The sequence below is a fragment of the Nesoenas mayeri genome (genome assembly GCF_963082525.1).
Source record: "Nesoenas mayeri genome assembly, chromosome: 5".
NCBI classification, from domain to species: domain Eukaryota; kingdom Metazoa; phylum Chordata; class Aves; order Columbiformes; family Columbidae; genus Nesoenas; species Nesoenas mayeri.
The window spans coordinates 53,829,095-53,846,192 of NC_137548.1; the positions used below are offsets into that span (position 1 = coordinate 53,829,095).

General features: G+C 41.8%; 1 protein-coding gene across 1 annotated transcript in view; it reads right to left on the reverse strand.

The window, feature by feature from the left end:
• Positions 1-17,098, reverse strand: part of PTPRJ (protein tyrosine phosphatase receptor type J) — a gene marked incomplete at both ends in the record, with an annotated part of 75,433 nt that overhangs the window by 18,964 nt on the left and 39,371 nt on the right. The window contains 4 exons of the mRNA XM_080345454.1: positions 3,794-4,060; positions 4,610-4,876; positions 5,510-5,677; positions 6,701-6,719. Coding sequence (XP_080201580.1) covers positions 3,794-4,060; positions 4,610-4,876; positions 5,510-5,677; positions 6,701-6,719 — 721 coding nt within the window. The remainder of the gene's footprint in view (positions 1-3,793; positions 4,061-4,609; positions 4,877-5,509; positions 5,678-6,700; positions 6,720-17,098) is intronic.

Genomic DNA, 17,098 nt, shown 5'->3' on the forward strand with positions numbered 1-17,098 from the left:
ACCTAGTCTAACTGCCAGACCACTTCAGGTCTGACCAAAAGTTAAAGCATATATTAAAGCCATTGTTGAAATGCCTCAAACACTGACAGGCTTGGGGCATTGACCATCTGTCTAGGAAGCTTGTTCCAGTGTTTGACCACCCTGTCTGTCAAGAAATGCTTCTTAATGTCCAGCCTAAAACTCCCCTGGTACAGCATTGAACTATTCCCACATATCCTGTCATTTGGTCCCAGGGAGAAGAGATCAGCACCTCCGTCTCCATGTCCTCTCCTCAGAAAGGCAGAGAGCAATGAGGTCACCCCTCAGCTTTTTCTCCAATCTAGAAAAGGCTGAAGTCCTCAGCTGCTCCTCACAGGACATTCCTTCCAGCCCTTTCCCCAGCTTTGTTGCCCTCCTCTGGGCACATTCAAGAACCTTCACATCCTTATTAAATTGCACAGAGTACTCAATGTGAGGCCACACCAAGGCTGAATACAGTAGAATCACCTCTTTTGACTGGCTGGCTATGCTGTGTTTGATGCACCCCAGAATGCAGTTTGCTCTCCTGACTGCTGGGGCACACACTGCTGACTCCCACTGAGCCTGCTGTCAACCATCACCCACAGATCCCTTTCTGCGGGCTGCTCTCTAGCCACTCCTCTCCCAGTTTATACCTGAGCCTGGCATTACTCCATCACAGGGTGTAGAACCCCATGTTTGGATTGTTAAATTTCATGCCATTAATCATTGCCCTGTGCTCCAATCTATCTAGATCCCTCTGCAAGGCCTCTTGTCCCTCAAAGTCAACAGCACCTCCCAGTTCGGTATTGCCAACAAACTTGCTAATGGTGCATTCAACTCCTGCATCTACATTGTTGAGAAATACATCAAACGGAACTGGCCCTGGAATTGAACCCTGAGGAACACACCTCTAGCAGCTGGCCACCAGTTAGATGTGGCCCCATTCACTACAACACTTTGAACTCTGCCAGTTCTTGACCCAGCACAATGTGAGCCTGCTCATCCCACAGTTGGACAACTCATCCAGATGGGTGCTGTGAGAGACAGTGTCAGAAGCCTTACTAAAATCCAGATAAACCACATCCACTGCCTTCCCTTCATCAACTAGGCAGATGACCTTCTCATAGAGGGATATCAAACTAGTTAAACAGGACTTTCCCTTTGTGAACCCATGCTGACCATGCCTGATAATTGCGTTATTCTTTAAATGCCTTTCGACAGCAACCAGTATGATCTTCTCCATAATTTTTCCAGGAACTGAGGTTAGAATAACAGGGCTACTTCCCTGGGTCTTCTTCCCTCACATCCTTTCTGCCGATCGGAATAACACTGTGTAGCTTTCAGTCAGGAGGGACCTCCGCAGGCTCCAAATACCTTTGGCAGATAATCCAGAGGGGTCCTGCCATAATGTCTGCCAGCTCCTTCAATACTCTGGGATGAATCCCATCAGGCCCCATGGACTTGTAAACATTCAGCTGATACAGCTGGTCCCTTACAGTTTCAGTGTCCACAAATGGAAAATCACTGTTCCTGCATTTGTGGTCCTCCAGCTTAGGGGACCCATAGCCCAAGGTCTACCCATTGAAGAGAAGCTGCTAAATTAACGTATACTGTGATTAAGTTACAAAAGATGTACCCATCATTAACCAATTGACATGATAAATGCTTTCTAACCACCTGCAAAACAAGGGGATATTTTTCAAGTTTTAGATCCTTCTGTGTGACAAGAGGGAGACAGAAGATTAAGTAATACATTGTTTAGAAGCAGAGTGCTTAGCTTATATTTAATCAGTATTTAATAGATGTACTGTAAGTAAGAAACTAACCAATTACAACTAACTTTACCAATTACTTCCTAGTATAGATGTATTGCATGTTAAAAATTTCCAAAAATTGTAATGAATGTGGAATAATTATGTGAATATAAGCAATGCAAGAGCATCTAGTCATTGCAGCACTTATGGAGGATGATCCTCAGTGTTCCCCAGGGCCAATAGAATAAAGAATGCCTGCTTAACAGTATAATTGACTCTGCTGTTAAGTTTATTTATTTGTTTCACCACATCATTAGAGACCGAGGCAAAAAAACCCAACCAACAAGCACTGAATGTCTCGTTTTTGAATTCACCCCCATTAGTCAGGTGACCATCTTCAAGTATCAGTCCCACATTTTCTTAAGACCTCCTCTTGCTATTAACATACTTTAAAAAGCTTTTTCTTATCTGACACAACACTGGCCAGTTTCAACTCTAAATAAGTTTTAGCCTTTTGTGTCTTCTCCCTGCACATACAAACCACAGCTCTGTGCTCTTCCTGCAAAGCCTGACCTTGCTTCCAGAGATCATACAGTTTCTTTTTCTTCCTGAGTTCCACGAGTGATTCCCTGCTCAGCCAAGCTGGTCTGCCCTGCTTGCTTGACATTCTGCACCATGGAATTGCCTGCTCCTATGCTTCTAAAAGGTGGTTCTTAAAAACTGACCAGCACTCATGGACCTCTAAGCCCCTAAAAGCAGATTCCCAGGGTACTCCGCTAAGTAGCTCCCTGAACAGCTTAAAGTTTGCCCTCTTGAAGTCCAGCATAGCAACTCTTTTTTCTTATTAGGCTGAAAATTTTAAACTCAACCGTTTCACGATCACTTTGGCCGAAGCAGATGCATCTCCTCTGTGCCCTCCTCTATTCACAAATAGCAAGTCTAGAAGGACATCTTTCCTAGTTGGCTCACTGAGTACATGTGCATGAGACTAAAAGGGTAATGTCTCAAACATTGTGGGCAAAACCGGTTCTGCAACATCCAGCCACAGGAGATGGGACATAACTAGGAGCAGCAGACCAGAGATCACAATATGGTGAATTGCAATTTACATGTCAAGAACAAGCTAAGGAGCCACAGACAAAGGCAGGCTGGCTGATACGGAGGTGGAGGGCATGTCGAAGGACACATAGCCCCATGCTCTGATGGCACTAAGGGAGAGGACCCCAGAACGCCTGAGACCCTTCAGGACTCTTTGGTCTTTCACAATCACCCCCCATTGACGCCTGCACAAAAGATGATGCAAGCAGGTGATCCAGCCGTCTATAAAAAGCCCACTTGTGCAAGCACTGGTAGCACACTCATCATCCTGAGGACTCCTCTGCCCACCAGGCTCACTGCAGGAACTGAACCAGACACTAGAGGATACTGCACACCACTGGATCTGAGACTACAACCCTATCATACACATCACAGAGCTATAAGGGTGGTGAAATCCCTTTCTCTCTCTCATTCTTTCCTATATTTCTATTCTTTTGCTTTCCTTTTTGTAAGTAATATAGTAACATAAGGTTTACAGCCCCACATGCCGCATACATTTTATGTTTACCAGTTGTGCCTAAATAACATAAATCCTTCTGCCATCAAATCATTTGCCAATTTGGAACAAGCTGCAAAACAAAAGGCTTTTGTTTACAGAACTTAAATATCCTGTATACTCTTTTCCAACCAATGGGACAGACTAATCCCAGTCACCTCTCCTCCCACCCATACCTGTGGGTAGTATGTGACAATGTGACAGGAATTCATCTCCCATATGAGGATGGAAAGGAATGAAGGTGGGGTTTGTCTGTCTATTTTATTTGTAAAGCAGGGATGTCTCTTCCACACATTAAGACCCCATGCATAGTGGACAGCCCAAATTAGGCTCCAGGATTAAAACGTCACATCTATACACCAAAGTTCAATATTTCAGCCCTCAGACAGGTAGGCAGAGCTCTGAGGTGCCCAGCAGAATAGGGCAGCAAGAAACTGTTACTTACTTGTATACAGGCTTATGGACAATCCTTCTCCTTCTGTCTCACCGTCAGCTGCTACTGCAAATACTGTGAAATTGTACATCGTCCCAGGCATTAACTCAGTAATTTCAACTTCAGGGGCACTGGACGTCAGGTTCCTAACAGAGGTGCCATTTCCAACCTCTATCCTGTACGTGTAGGAGTTGGAAGCAGTGTCGCTCACTGGCCATGTTAAGTTCACGGAAGTCATGCCAACATATTCTGCCTTGAGATCATGGACTTGACTTGGCTCTGTGAAAGGCAAGACAACAACCTGTCAAGAACTTTTGCTCCCAGACATGGACAGAAGGAACACAGACACACCCACACACTCTTTTTACATCACTCATTGTTCAGAGAGCAGGAGCACCCCAACATCATCACCAGATGCTCTTGGAGGCTTTTGCATCACTGGGCAGCAAGAGAGAACTGAAGAAAAGTCACGCTAAGTGAGATTCATCTCTCTTTGACAGCCTGAAGCTGAAGCACAGGTCAGTGCTGTACCAGCACTCCCAGGGCTTCCCTTGGGAGTCTGGAGAGGTAGGCAGGAAAGAGATGATGATGCAGGGGAAAGTGGGGAAGGACAATAATTAAAAACAAAACAAAAACATCAAGGCTATGTTTCTGCTGCACACTAACATCTCATCCTTTGCATATAGTCCATATCAGACTTCAAGACTAAAATATCATGTCTATACACAATAGTATGGAATTACAGTCCTCACATATGTAGGCAGAGCCCTGAGCTGCACAGCAAAACACAGTCCATCAGAAACAGCACTGCGAGCAACTGTGACTTACTTGTATACAGGCTTATGGATATCCCTTTTCCTTCTGTCTCATTATCATTCACTACTGCAAATACTGTGAAATTATACATTGTGCCAGGGATTAACTCAGTAATTTCAGCTTCGGTGGCATTGGACATCAGGTTCCTAACAGACGTGCCATTTCCAACTTCTATCTTGTACATGGAGGAGTTGAAAGTAGCGTTGTTCACTGCCCATATTAAGTTCACAGAAGTCATGCCAACATATTCTGCCTTGAGATCAAAAACCAATCTGGGCTCTGTAAGAGAAAAACAAAACAAAACAAAAACAAATGTTCTTGCAGATTAAAATATTTTTTCTGACAAACACGTAAAGCACTCTTCCCCTGCCCTACCCAGACAACAGATCTCTGTAGAACAGTAATCAGCCTGGGAAAATAATCAAGCCATCCTCATATTTTGCAAAGTGCAGTTGCTATCTCTGCAATATACTCTTCCCCTAACTTCAAGTTTCTCTTCATCTCAAGGAGTAAAACCATCTAGGTGCAGCAGTGATTATCATCCTGCCGCAGCTGTTAGCTTCATGCAGGGTGCTGAGAAAGACTGAACCACACAACTTGTTGCTAGTTTTTCCTAAGCTGGTCTTTCTAGCTGCAAGATTCACATAGTTCTCCTCTAGATACATGATACAGCACCCTCTGTACTAGGTAGTGTACTTCAGCTGTGCTCTGTTACATACGTATTTCAAATCTGTATCTCACAGTACGGTTGAACTGTTGCAGCTCATTCTCTAGTCCAGTAAAGGAGGTGGATCCACACCCCTGCAATGCTCTTTGCACTCTGCACTAGAGTTCGGGCTTAAAACGCTAACACAGTATAAAAGCAAAAAAACCCTGAAGATTCACAATCCAGTTACATTCTGACCCACTTACCTATTACATTGTTCTCATCAGTTGTTGTCCTGTCGAACTGTGACACATCCCTGGATGACCTTACACCTCCATAGGTTTTGTTCCCACTGGTAAAGTTTATTGATAAGTTATCATTAATACTGGTTCCCATTTCTTCAGTTTCATTATTTGAGCTGCAACCCTCAGTGCCTGAAAGAAAGAACACAAAGCAATAAGTATCTTTGCAAAACTTCTGCATTTCCCATTTGCTAAAATACAGTTATTTATAAAAATGCACAGACATGCAATCACTTCTGTTTTCCCAGTTCATTCTCCTACAGAGATTTCACCGCACATTTCCTGGTTTCACCACTTTTTATTTCTCTCAGCTGATTTGAATTAGGTTAAGAGATTGCCACATTATTTTGGTCATTCATTGACTCTGCTCATGGTTTGGATGAAAACAACCATGATCTGTTCTTTTTGTCAGTGCAGTGTTGTTTGAAGAGAACTGAACAAAACTGGCAGTGTGTATCTTCCTCACGCATGATCAGAAGCCAGCTGCTTTACTTAACCTGCCATAGCAACTTTGTCTCTTCCCCTCAGTATACGAGCAAAAAAGTCCTCATGTTCCCACAAGGAAGGAAGAGACCCGGTGTACCTACAGAAAACAACTTCAGGTAGATACAGCACAGCCCAAAGAGATTTGACTCAGGCCCAGAAGTGTAAAGGCTAACTCATGCAACTCTGATGGTATCAAGGCAGAACTCATCTGTAAGCACTTTTGGAAAGTTTTGCCACATGAAAACTTGTCATCTTGGCAAGTACAGCAGGTGCTGTACTCACTTCAGAAAATCCTTAAAGCATCACTTTGAGTGTCTTTTTTGTTTGTTTGTTTTGGGGTTGGATTGTTTTGTGTTGCCTTTAAGTACACTTCCCAGTCTTTCAAAGCACACACATTTGTATTTGATTTTACTAGAACTCTTTACAAACTGAAAAGCAAAGAGATTAAAGCGCACATTTATATCTTTAAATATCTTTAAATGCACTGCAGAAATTACAGTCACTAAAATAAGCAAGTTAATATTTTTGAATGCTATTTCTAAAAATTCTTTTGAGGAAGTTTTTTTTTTTTTTAAATACTTAGCTGATACTGTTCATTCTTTCTTAAAAGAAATTAAGATAATGAGAGTTACATACAAAAGAAAATATAATTAACAGAATTATACTTACAGGCAACTGTACATCTGACCTGGAAAAAAAAAAGTAGAAATTAAAGCTCAATTAAAATAAGGATGAGTTTAATTAACACACAGAAGGAGAAAAAGCATCAGTGAAAAAAAAAATATCTATTATTGCATTCCAGACTTTTCAACCTGCAAAAGAGATACCTAAAAATCTACTGACATAAAAAATAACACCAAAATTATACCAAACTATTAGAGAGAAGAAACAAACATGACATACATGCTACTAAAATGGTAGTTTCCACGTTCTTTTTTTTTTTTTTTTTTTAAACCAACCAGTTTATTTTGTCACAAAACCAGCTTGCAAAATATATGCTGGTTATTTTGCACATATCAGTGGTGGACTTGGCAGTGTTACATTTACAGCTGAACCCAATGATCTTAAAGGTCTTTTGCAATCTAAGTGACCGTATGATTCTACATAAACTTAAAACCAAAACCTACAAGATTTTAGTTAGAAGACACTTCAACTCTATCCCACAAAAAGCCGCAGATGCAAATTAGATTTAATTCCTAAGAACTTTTCTTTCCTCCTATTGCAGTATAAACTTTATTACTTCTCACAAAATAAATGTTTTGCATTTTCTGAAACTAACTCTGTGTAGTAAGAGTCCAGAACATTTAGTATATATTCTGAAATCTAGTTTACATATATGTACATATCACAAAGTATCAGCAGTTGTCATTTAAGTGCAACCTGAAACTACTATGCTAGTAATACTGACAAGCACACCAGAATTTTGCTCTGGAAGTGTTTTTCAGTCTTTCAGCTCTATGCTGTTACCTCCTAAGAAGCCATTTCCCTTCCTGTTAGTGTGCAAACTGGCCTGGAAATTGTTTTCTTCATCTCTCTCCAGATGGCAGCACAAAATGCTCCTGAAGGAGCGAAATAAAAGCCCCAGACTGAGATCTGCAGGCACTTGAGAGGGAAACTCTGATTTCCTGAAACCCCTGAGACTCTGGTAGCCAGCTGAGGCCAACCGACTGCAGCAGCCACTTTTGTCATGTAACAAACAGATCACTTCAGCAATTGTATTAGAGATTAAATATGATTCACCTTAAAAAGCTACACACGACATGGTGAAGACAAGCATACAGAGATACACACATCCCATGGACAGGCAGGTCCCCAGGTCACAGTGCTTTGTGCCAGGGAGGCTTGCAAGCACAGAAGGTTTCTGCCCCTGCCCTTTTGGGTCTGGTTTGGCATCACGATGGGTGCAGGCAGAGACATATCTCCAGCCCTGGCTGCGCTAACACCACCTGCAGAAGGGCTGGTCCTTTGGTTGGACTCTATATGGTGTTGCTCCTAGAAAACCCAGACTAGCTTTATGACAGATGGTGCCTTACCCACACAATGCACCAAGCCTGCTGATTGCAGAGGTTGACACATTTATCTCATGTACTTGAAATTGTCTCATTTTCTCTTTCCACCCTGTCGTCTTAGACAGTTTCTTAGCTGTTTCTGCAATTCCACAAGCTAATTCAAAATAAGCAGCTATATCACAACAACCCAAACCTTGAATCCCAAATCACTCATGTCCCAGATCTCATATTGCTGGTACCACAAGTAGCTCTGTCAGCAGTACCTCCCCACATCACAGTCACAGGCCCAAGCAGACAGACCCTCAAAAAATAGTCAGAAGATACCATTAAATCATCTTGTTCTCCATATGAAAGACTCCAAAAAGCACTCTCCTCAAAGGTGATGCAGGCCAGCTGACTACGAGCAACACTAGAAGCAACCTCTCCAGCTTTACAGGAATGAGAAATGTAGCAGAAGCCAGCTTCGAGTGGAGAGACCCCCTTCCAGCCTGCAATGGTCTTGATGCCACACCAAGAAGAGGTTGGGCACACTTTCTAGGCAAAAGAACACTTGTCAGCATCACAGAACTAACGCCTGGTCTTCTCTAGCACAGTCCTACTGACAACTCAGGACACAAAGGACATTACTTGGGACACAGACGTCCTACATACAAGTGTGAGGCTTCTCCTCAACCTTTCTGAATATTTGAGCCAGCCAAACTGCAGGGCTACTGGGAAGCAAGGAAATGTTTGTCCGTACCCAGGTCAAGAGCCCTTCTGTATTCTTTCACAAAGAAGTGTCCAAGGAAGAAGAGGCTACAAAGGAAAAAGCCACTGTTAGGACAGGAAAACACTACCATGCAGTGCTCAGAGTACAAGCGCTAAGCTATATAGAAACAGGTGCTGAATGATGAGCAGCAGGTGAGATTCCCTGAAAAGCTGGGCAATCCAAAACCAAAGCCAAAAAGATGCTATGGTTAATAAGAAAGGGAAATTGCAAAAAAGAATGAAACCAACAAAAACCACCACAGTACTGAGTAAGTCACAGTGATTTCCGCAGCTCTACAGACAAACAGCAGAAGCCTGATATAATTCACGCCTGTCCTTCAGTTACTTTATCTTCTGTAAAGCTGCCTGAAGATGACAAAGTTCCTAATCTCCTTCTGCCCACATCTTGGGTTCAAAGGCACAGCATCCTTCCAGAGCAACAGGACAGACATCATGACTGAGAAACAGGTATGACACTGCCAAGTCCCCTACACCCCTGTTTCTCACCTCCCCATTTCTTCCCTGCCAGCTCAAATAAGCAGCATGTTGATTCCTGTTTCACCCCCAGCTACAGCCACCTGATCTAATGGCAAATTATTACCAAGCTACCAGAAACTTGGTTGTACTGTCATGTGTGGGTTTTGTTAACAACTACCAAATAACAGAAGGACAGTTATGTTAAAACTCCTGTCACGTGATGAGCAGCTTCCCATCATGTTACTTGCTTTTGTTTATCACACACTTTGGCAATACCCTTAACAATACCCCTCTGACTTTTCAGAACCCTATGTGCAAACCAAATTCAAAAAAGCACATCGTGTCAGCAGCAGGCAGGCCTCCTCCTGAAACACAAAACCACACAAAACAAATGATCCCATTCCCAAGCGTCAGCCTGCCTGACTCAGTCATTCCGTGCTGTATTTTTCAACACAAGCCATGAACTGAACTGCTCTCCAGCCTTATGTTATTACTTAATGAGATGCTATTTATACAAAACATTTGTTTATTATTTCAGAGGATATTTGTGCTGAACACCTGATTCTCCTTGTGTTTGCATCTAGTATACCAGGAGCCTTGCCATTTCCGCTTTTCTTTCCAATCACACAAATCCACATTATTCATGTATAGAGTTGGGTTGGTTTTTTTCACCAAAAATCTAGATCTTGGGGTGAGAGCGGAACATCCCTCCCCAAGAAAATAACCTATCAAGAAAAGACAAAAACACTGAACATGTCAACTGAACAAAGGAGAGGTATGTATACACAAACTTGGCACTGTCATCAGCTACGGCAAATGAATCTTCTCGTGTGTCACACAGCCACAGCCTTTTATCAGGCTCGAACTGTATGTTCTAGAGGAGCGGAATAATTCATCTGCACTCGCACAAGCTTTGTCTTGTGCTCCTTATGTGTGCAGTTTATTGTTTACCAGGAGCTGGTGGTATGTGTAATACATGCAGTTGTTATACAGTTGGTTACCTAACTGAGGAATTATTATTATTAGTCTCCCAGGTAATCTTATAGAGGAAGAAATAAGATGTACTGTAGGAAAACATCTTCAAAAATATTAAGTAACAGAGAAGCCCAAATTCTACTGATATTTGATAAGACTTAGATATTTTCAAGAGCAGGGTTTAAAATGTGCCCCTTGTACACACTGATTGGGAGAGCCACAGGAGGTGGTCACCAGCAGGGGCGAGGGCAGCATCTCCCCTTCTGCTGGCCTCAAGACTCCAGATCAGCTTGGTTCTGCTGCCAATCAAGTCAGGGTTCCTGCACTGGAGGAAAACCCTCGTCAACAGCAGCCCACCTGCCTGGGGTGCTCCAGTTTCCAAAACAAACAACATGGGTTTGGTTCATGTAAATACAAGGGTAAGAAGCTGGCTAAACAGTCAAAGTGAGCAAACCAAAAAATCTTAACCAAAAAACCCCCTTAGCCACAAATCCTTTCCGAGAACACTACTTGAGGCTGCTATTTCTTGTGTGCTCACCCCTGTGTGTGCCTCATGACTCAGATGCAAAAAGCCAGGAAATTAATCACACCCTTCTCAAAGCTAACGATGTTTCACATGTGTACCTTCAGATCTCTTTTCCACCCAGCACTCTCAGTTTGGAGGAGCTCCACAAAAATACCACCAAGTTGTCACAGTGGTCTCCAAATTCTTTTTCAATACACTTTCACAAAAGCATAATTAAGATCACTGTCCAAGTTACTCTGGTCTCACTTTTTTTTTCCTGCTATGCTCACCTACCATTAGTTGTCCCACATCCATAACTATGGGCTGTAGGGCAAATCACCACACTGCAACCATCACAAAGGTTTTAAGCCTCCAAGCTTCGCTTTGCAGACATTCAGTCATTGCTGCTCAGCTGACAAACATTAACCAGCAAAGATGCTGTAACTCAGCCACTGGCAGGCTGCTCTGTCACCTCATATTTCACACTTGGCACAGGAAGGTTTTATTCAAGGTCACAAAGTGAAAATTAAACCCTGGAATTCACAACAACGGAAGTGGGATTGCCCAGGTATTGCATTCACAGCCCGATAGAGCTTTCCAATACTTGCTGATTTTCTAGGATTTGTAAGGCACTGAGTGCTATTCCAGCTGGGGACATCTTCCCACTTCACTGGGAGCGTGAAGTCTAAATGAGCAGGGAGTGACACCTTTCTGCAGGAGACACCAGTCTCAGAGACAGGATGGGGTTTGGAAAGATGAAATGTTTCAGTCTCTTGCAACCCATCTCAGGACTGTTTCACCTCATTCATTTCCACACTATGTCCAAATTAATGAAGTTTGTAGGCTTACAGCACCAGGCAAGAAAAATTAGATCAGTCAAATTGGGGCATACAACTATGTGCCTAAACCTATATGAACCTAGTTCGAGTCTTTCTTGGGAAATTTCTTGGGCTTGGGGTGAAAAAAATATTATATTGGAAAATGAACAAGCATACTTGTGTACTATTTTGCCTTTTTTCCTAGCTTCTTCCTAAAATGTTGTAAATCTTCAGTTGCAAAGCATTTCTCTGCATTTAAGCAGACAACTTCTATGCACAAATCATTGTACTGTTATACTATTATAAAATGCATACACATTAATGCATAATTAAAGATATGTGAAGCCAAGAAAAGCAAGAGTTTTCCTCTGTGCTAATTGTATGAAAAGAAAAAAAGATAATGTAGATTAAGCCTGTGTGCTGTAGATTTGCTCCAAGGTACGCTAACAATTCAGTTACACATTTCAGCAGCATTTGTGAATACTCAGCCCTCCTGTATCAAGTCCTTACTACGTGAAGGAGGAAATAGTCAATAGGAGGCTAAGTCAGAAGCTAATATTCAGCTATGTTAGATAGCTTCATTTAGCATTATTTACTTTCGGAATTTGGTGCTAGGGGTTTTGTTTGTTTGCTTTGGTTTTTTTTTTCCTTTTCCAGTGTATATTGGCTCTGCTAAATTCATTTTAACTGTAACCCACAACAGGTTTTTCAATTCAGATTAACTCTAGATGACCTCAATAACATGACACATTCACTTCCAATGGAGAACTGAAAATATGCTGCGGCAAATGGCAGCATCGCGTGTTTTCCCTCTGGTATCTTAAGCAGGCAGTCACAGCCCATCCACAAGAAAACATTTCACAGAATGTTTGGTTTAAGTGGGTTTATCCTGGGGAAAAAAAAGCTCTAATTTTGGAAGCAGTACACTAAGTTTTTGCAAGATCTTTGGAGTCTTCTTTTAACCCTAAATGAGCAGCTCCACTAACAAGACTGCATGGGATCAGATGGAGATCCAGAACCCAGAAGAAAGAAGCATGAGCTGATGCTTGTTATTAATTGGGTAGGGTTGGCCTGGCTTAGGACACCACACTGTATTAGGAAGCTATACAAAACCCAGAACAGTCAACAGCCCTACAAAACTGCACACAAGCTATTTCGAGCTATTATGCAGTTATGTGAAAGAGGAAAGCCTATTTCCACTTTGCATGTATTTATATTTTACCCCCTGACATTTCTAAATTCTGTCTTTCCTGAAGCAAGTTTTTCTCTAAAGAGGGACCAAATATAATTTTTTCCGCTGGCTTTTATGAAAACAGATGAGGAGATTCTGGTTTGTGCAGTACCTCCAGTGAACTAAAAATGTTGCAGAAGAGAAAAGCCTTGTAGGAAAGCCAAAATGAGATACTGGGTGAAAATTTGTGGTGAAACAACCTGGAAAAATTTGTTTCTTCCTTTCCTGACTTTTCTCAAAATTTTACCTGTATCTGCCTCTCAGATGGCCAGCCTGGGAGCGTGGAGTTTTCTGGGCAACATATCCAAAATGAATTTTCAAAACCCATAGAATGGATCTCATCTGAATTGCATGCATTAGATCTGTTTTCCCCTTCCTCATTCCTACCTTCAAGAAAAGATTTCTTGGGTAAGTTTTGCTGTGGTTTGATACAAGGAAGTGATTCACCTACCCATCCACATAGAAAATAAACAAGCGACCGAAATACCCACGATCAAGCAGCACAGGGTTTGGTGGGAAACAGGCCGATAAAAGGCCCAGACACCAAACACAACTGCATTGCAACCGATAGCTCTCTCACCAGTGACCCTAGGAAGCACCATCAGACATTCCAATGGCTTTCAGATGAAACATCAGTTTAAAACTTTGCTGTGCAACCCAGTAGTTCTCTGTTTCCTCCAAACATGCAGCTCCTGATGAACTATAGGCAGCAGGTGCTGCAAACCACCTTGCAGTTCAGCAGCCTATCTCCAAGCATCCTGCAGTCTTCCAACCCAGAGAACAACAACAAAACTCCATCCTGGAGAAAGGCTGAAAAGTTTCAACAAGTTTAAATTATTCGCATAACCCAGTAAGTCCTACACGTAATTTCTCTTCAGAGATGATCCTGCTGAAGGAGTTTACAGATAGAACAGTGTGCTTCCTTGAGAATGGCGATGAGTAATATTTAAAACAACTACTTAAGTAAAACCCAAGTTGTTATCCTATTCGATCTGTATATCATATTGACATCAGTGGAACTGCAGCTGGGTGTGTAATGAGCAATGCCTGAACTGAAAAATCTCCCCTTTTAATAGGAGTTTTCAGTTATCACTGCCAGTCATTTTCTTCCAAAATTAAGAAAACATCAACCTTTATTTCATGTGCACAAGGCACATTCCTGCCTGCAGCCTAACAGCACTATTTTTTCACTCTGAGTCATTACTCAGGCACACCCTGGAAGAAGCAGGATACAATGAAAAAAAAAGAAGAAAAAAATAAAAGACTCGTGTGGCAATGACACAATGCTAACTGTCCCCAAACCAGCAGGGCTGGCCACCCAGGCACCGTGGATGGAAAACACACAGCAGAGCCAGCAGCTGCCTGGTCCTTGCAGCTCAGTCATGAAAATCAGGGGCATTTCCTCACAGGGCCCTATTTCAGATCTGCTCAGATGAGAGCAACTGAGACTTATGTTTCTTATCCCAAGTAGATTTCACTTTCCTGAGCCTGACACTTTATACTCTACACGGTCTTAGCTCAGGAAAGTGTTAAAAGATACTTTACAAGGAGAACAACATCAAGTTGGATTTGGTTTGAGACTTTTCCAAGCAAAACTAGCTGTAAAGGCATTAAAAAACTTACACAAAAGCTCAAATACAACATGAAGAAAGATGATTGCATAGAAAACAAAGACCAAGTTTTTGATTTATGACACCCTGTCTGGGAACAGGAGAACCATGGCCCGTGAAAGCTTGCTCACACTGAGCTCAAAACTGTCTTGCTAGACAGAAAATATTTGTTGTTGTTGCAGTCTTAACGCTGGCACATACAAGCCTTGTTGTTTCCTGCCTTACTTCTCTACTTTTCTTAGGACAGTTTATATCTTTTTTCCCTTCAAAGGGTCCTGAAGCTTCCTAATTTACAAAGCAATGAGGTGTGCAGCTGGGGGAAACCAGCCTGTGACCACTGCCCGACACACAGACCTCTCACGCTAACCTTCATCTCTTCCTTCACGGTCTGTTACTGTTTATTGCCATTTATTTATGATCCTTCAGCACGTTCAGTTCCAACTCCACATAAAATGCTCCATTAGGATCCAAATACGTCACCTGTACAGCACTGCCCATGCCCCATAGCTGGGTAAATCTACTCAGCAGGAGGGAGAAAAGCAACCCCTTCTCACCACCCCCAAAGAGCAGCTCTGGGTTGGTAATGCAGTCTTGATACCACTAGAGGCCCCAATAAAACCGTCAAACTTCAGCCTGAGTGACTAAGACCAATGAAATATGCCTAAATTCCCATAAAAGCTGACATATTCTGGAAAGTACAAGGCTAAGGATGACCACACTAGAGCATGAAGTATGGATGTAGATGTAAACGCTGGCTCAGATGCAGATCATGGGAACTAATCACACCATGCTGTTCTGGCTAAGGCAGGCTTAATGCATCTTCAAGCATCACAAACCTGTTATGAGGGAAGTAATTTTATACAATAAATTACTGGCTGGACCATAGAACTTCTTCACAGCACTTATCTACCATATCTCGCATTTTCAGCTGCATTGTTTTGTATTGTACCATTTGATTAACTTCTTCAAAACTAAAGAAAATTGCCTCATAGCAAAAAATGTGGTGCTAAACCTTTTTCAACTCTCAAGTCAGAGATCTGGCTGTTCTACATGGATCAAATTATCACAAACAATTTGATTTAACAAACAATGTTTTCCCATATGCTGTTTTCAGACGCAGCAACTTGGGGATGGGGGGATACCCCTGAGGTTTGCCTGCAACTGTCAGCCCATTTAATCCTTTAATGAATTTGAACTGTAGCAAAAGACAAATGGACTGCAAGCGATCTAAACATGTAGTAGTACTCCTGAGAGAGAACAAAAGATCTCATTGTACAGCTCCAGTAAGTTCATCTAGGGCTCTGATAGAGTCTCTCTTCTCCTTCTCTTTGAACAGAAGCTTCATAGAAACAGGAATGAGAATTGGCTCAGCCAGCACCCCATTGCCAGACTCGCCTCTATGAATACACTGGGGCTGCATGAGAAGTTATTCACTGACAACAACACGGGCTCTCTCTCACCAGTCAACAGACACATCTATCAAAGGTCAACTTCATGGCCATCTGGGAGGACCATCTATGGTGGAAAAAGGCTGGGTGATGCAGGGTCAGAACCAGAGATCAGCCTGACACTGCAGCCCGGCCAGCTGCAAACTTTTTATTCTAAAAAAATAATATCCATGGCTTCTTTCTGCTTCCAAGACACATGAAGGAGTTCCTGCTGATCTGTATGCTTGGCTTAGCTCTGATACAGATCAAATAGGTCCTACCTCATTTCAAACTCTTAAATATAAGAGGAAGATATGTTTATATTATTTACGATGAGTCTCAAAACATGTTCATTTCAAATAACCTGTATATTGTATCAGGGTGCAGTGATTGCTTAGCCTTGTATGTTACTTGAAACAAGAAACAGAGGAAGCTTTTGAAACTCAATTTTTACAACATTTTGGTCATTGTTCACTTAGAGCAACAATATCACTGATATGGCTTCCCATAGCCTTTCCTATTTCCCTACAATTAGGGATTTTCTGCTATCTATATCACCAGAATACAAAAGTATGGTTCTTTCCATTGCATGGGCTTAACAGACAAATCCAAAGTTTTCATAAAAGATTACTGAAAATAACCTTTAAAAAATGCAATTGAGAGACAAACATTCCTTAAATTTACCCAATTTAATCCCAACTGATTTCAACTGCCACTAAATGAATATCCACTACCAGCAAGTTTAATGATGAAGCAAAATTATTTCAATCAGAAATTCACCTTCCACTTGAAGATGTTTCTTGCAAATTTTAAGAGCACAAGATTTTAAAAAGAAAAATTATATAAAAGTTACATTTTTGAAGGCACATAAATATATTTTATACACAGGCAGACTCCTGTCTATCAGATCGCCTTGGCAAAATGTTTTAAAAGCGCTTTGAAGATTTATTAGAAATAGTGGTGCACTGTTAAGAATAATTTTGTCACACAGGCCTCCACAACATTTGCCATTACAGGTAACACTGTCAAACAAGAAGGGGGCAGCAGCAAGTGCAGTACCATCCTCCACACACTTTGGCAGGATGTCACTTTGGCAGAGTCTGTAGTAGCAACTATTGCCTCAACTGTGGCCAAAGAAACAGTGAGATATTAAAAAAGAACTAATACTGCACCAACACTGCAGAAGAGACTGGGGTAGGAGAGGGCTTCCTCAGTATCTCTCTTTTTCCTATGTTATTAGCCCATTTAGTCAAATTATTTTTTAAAAG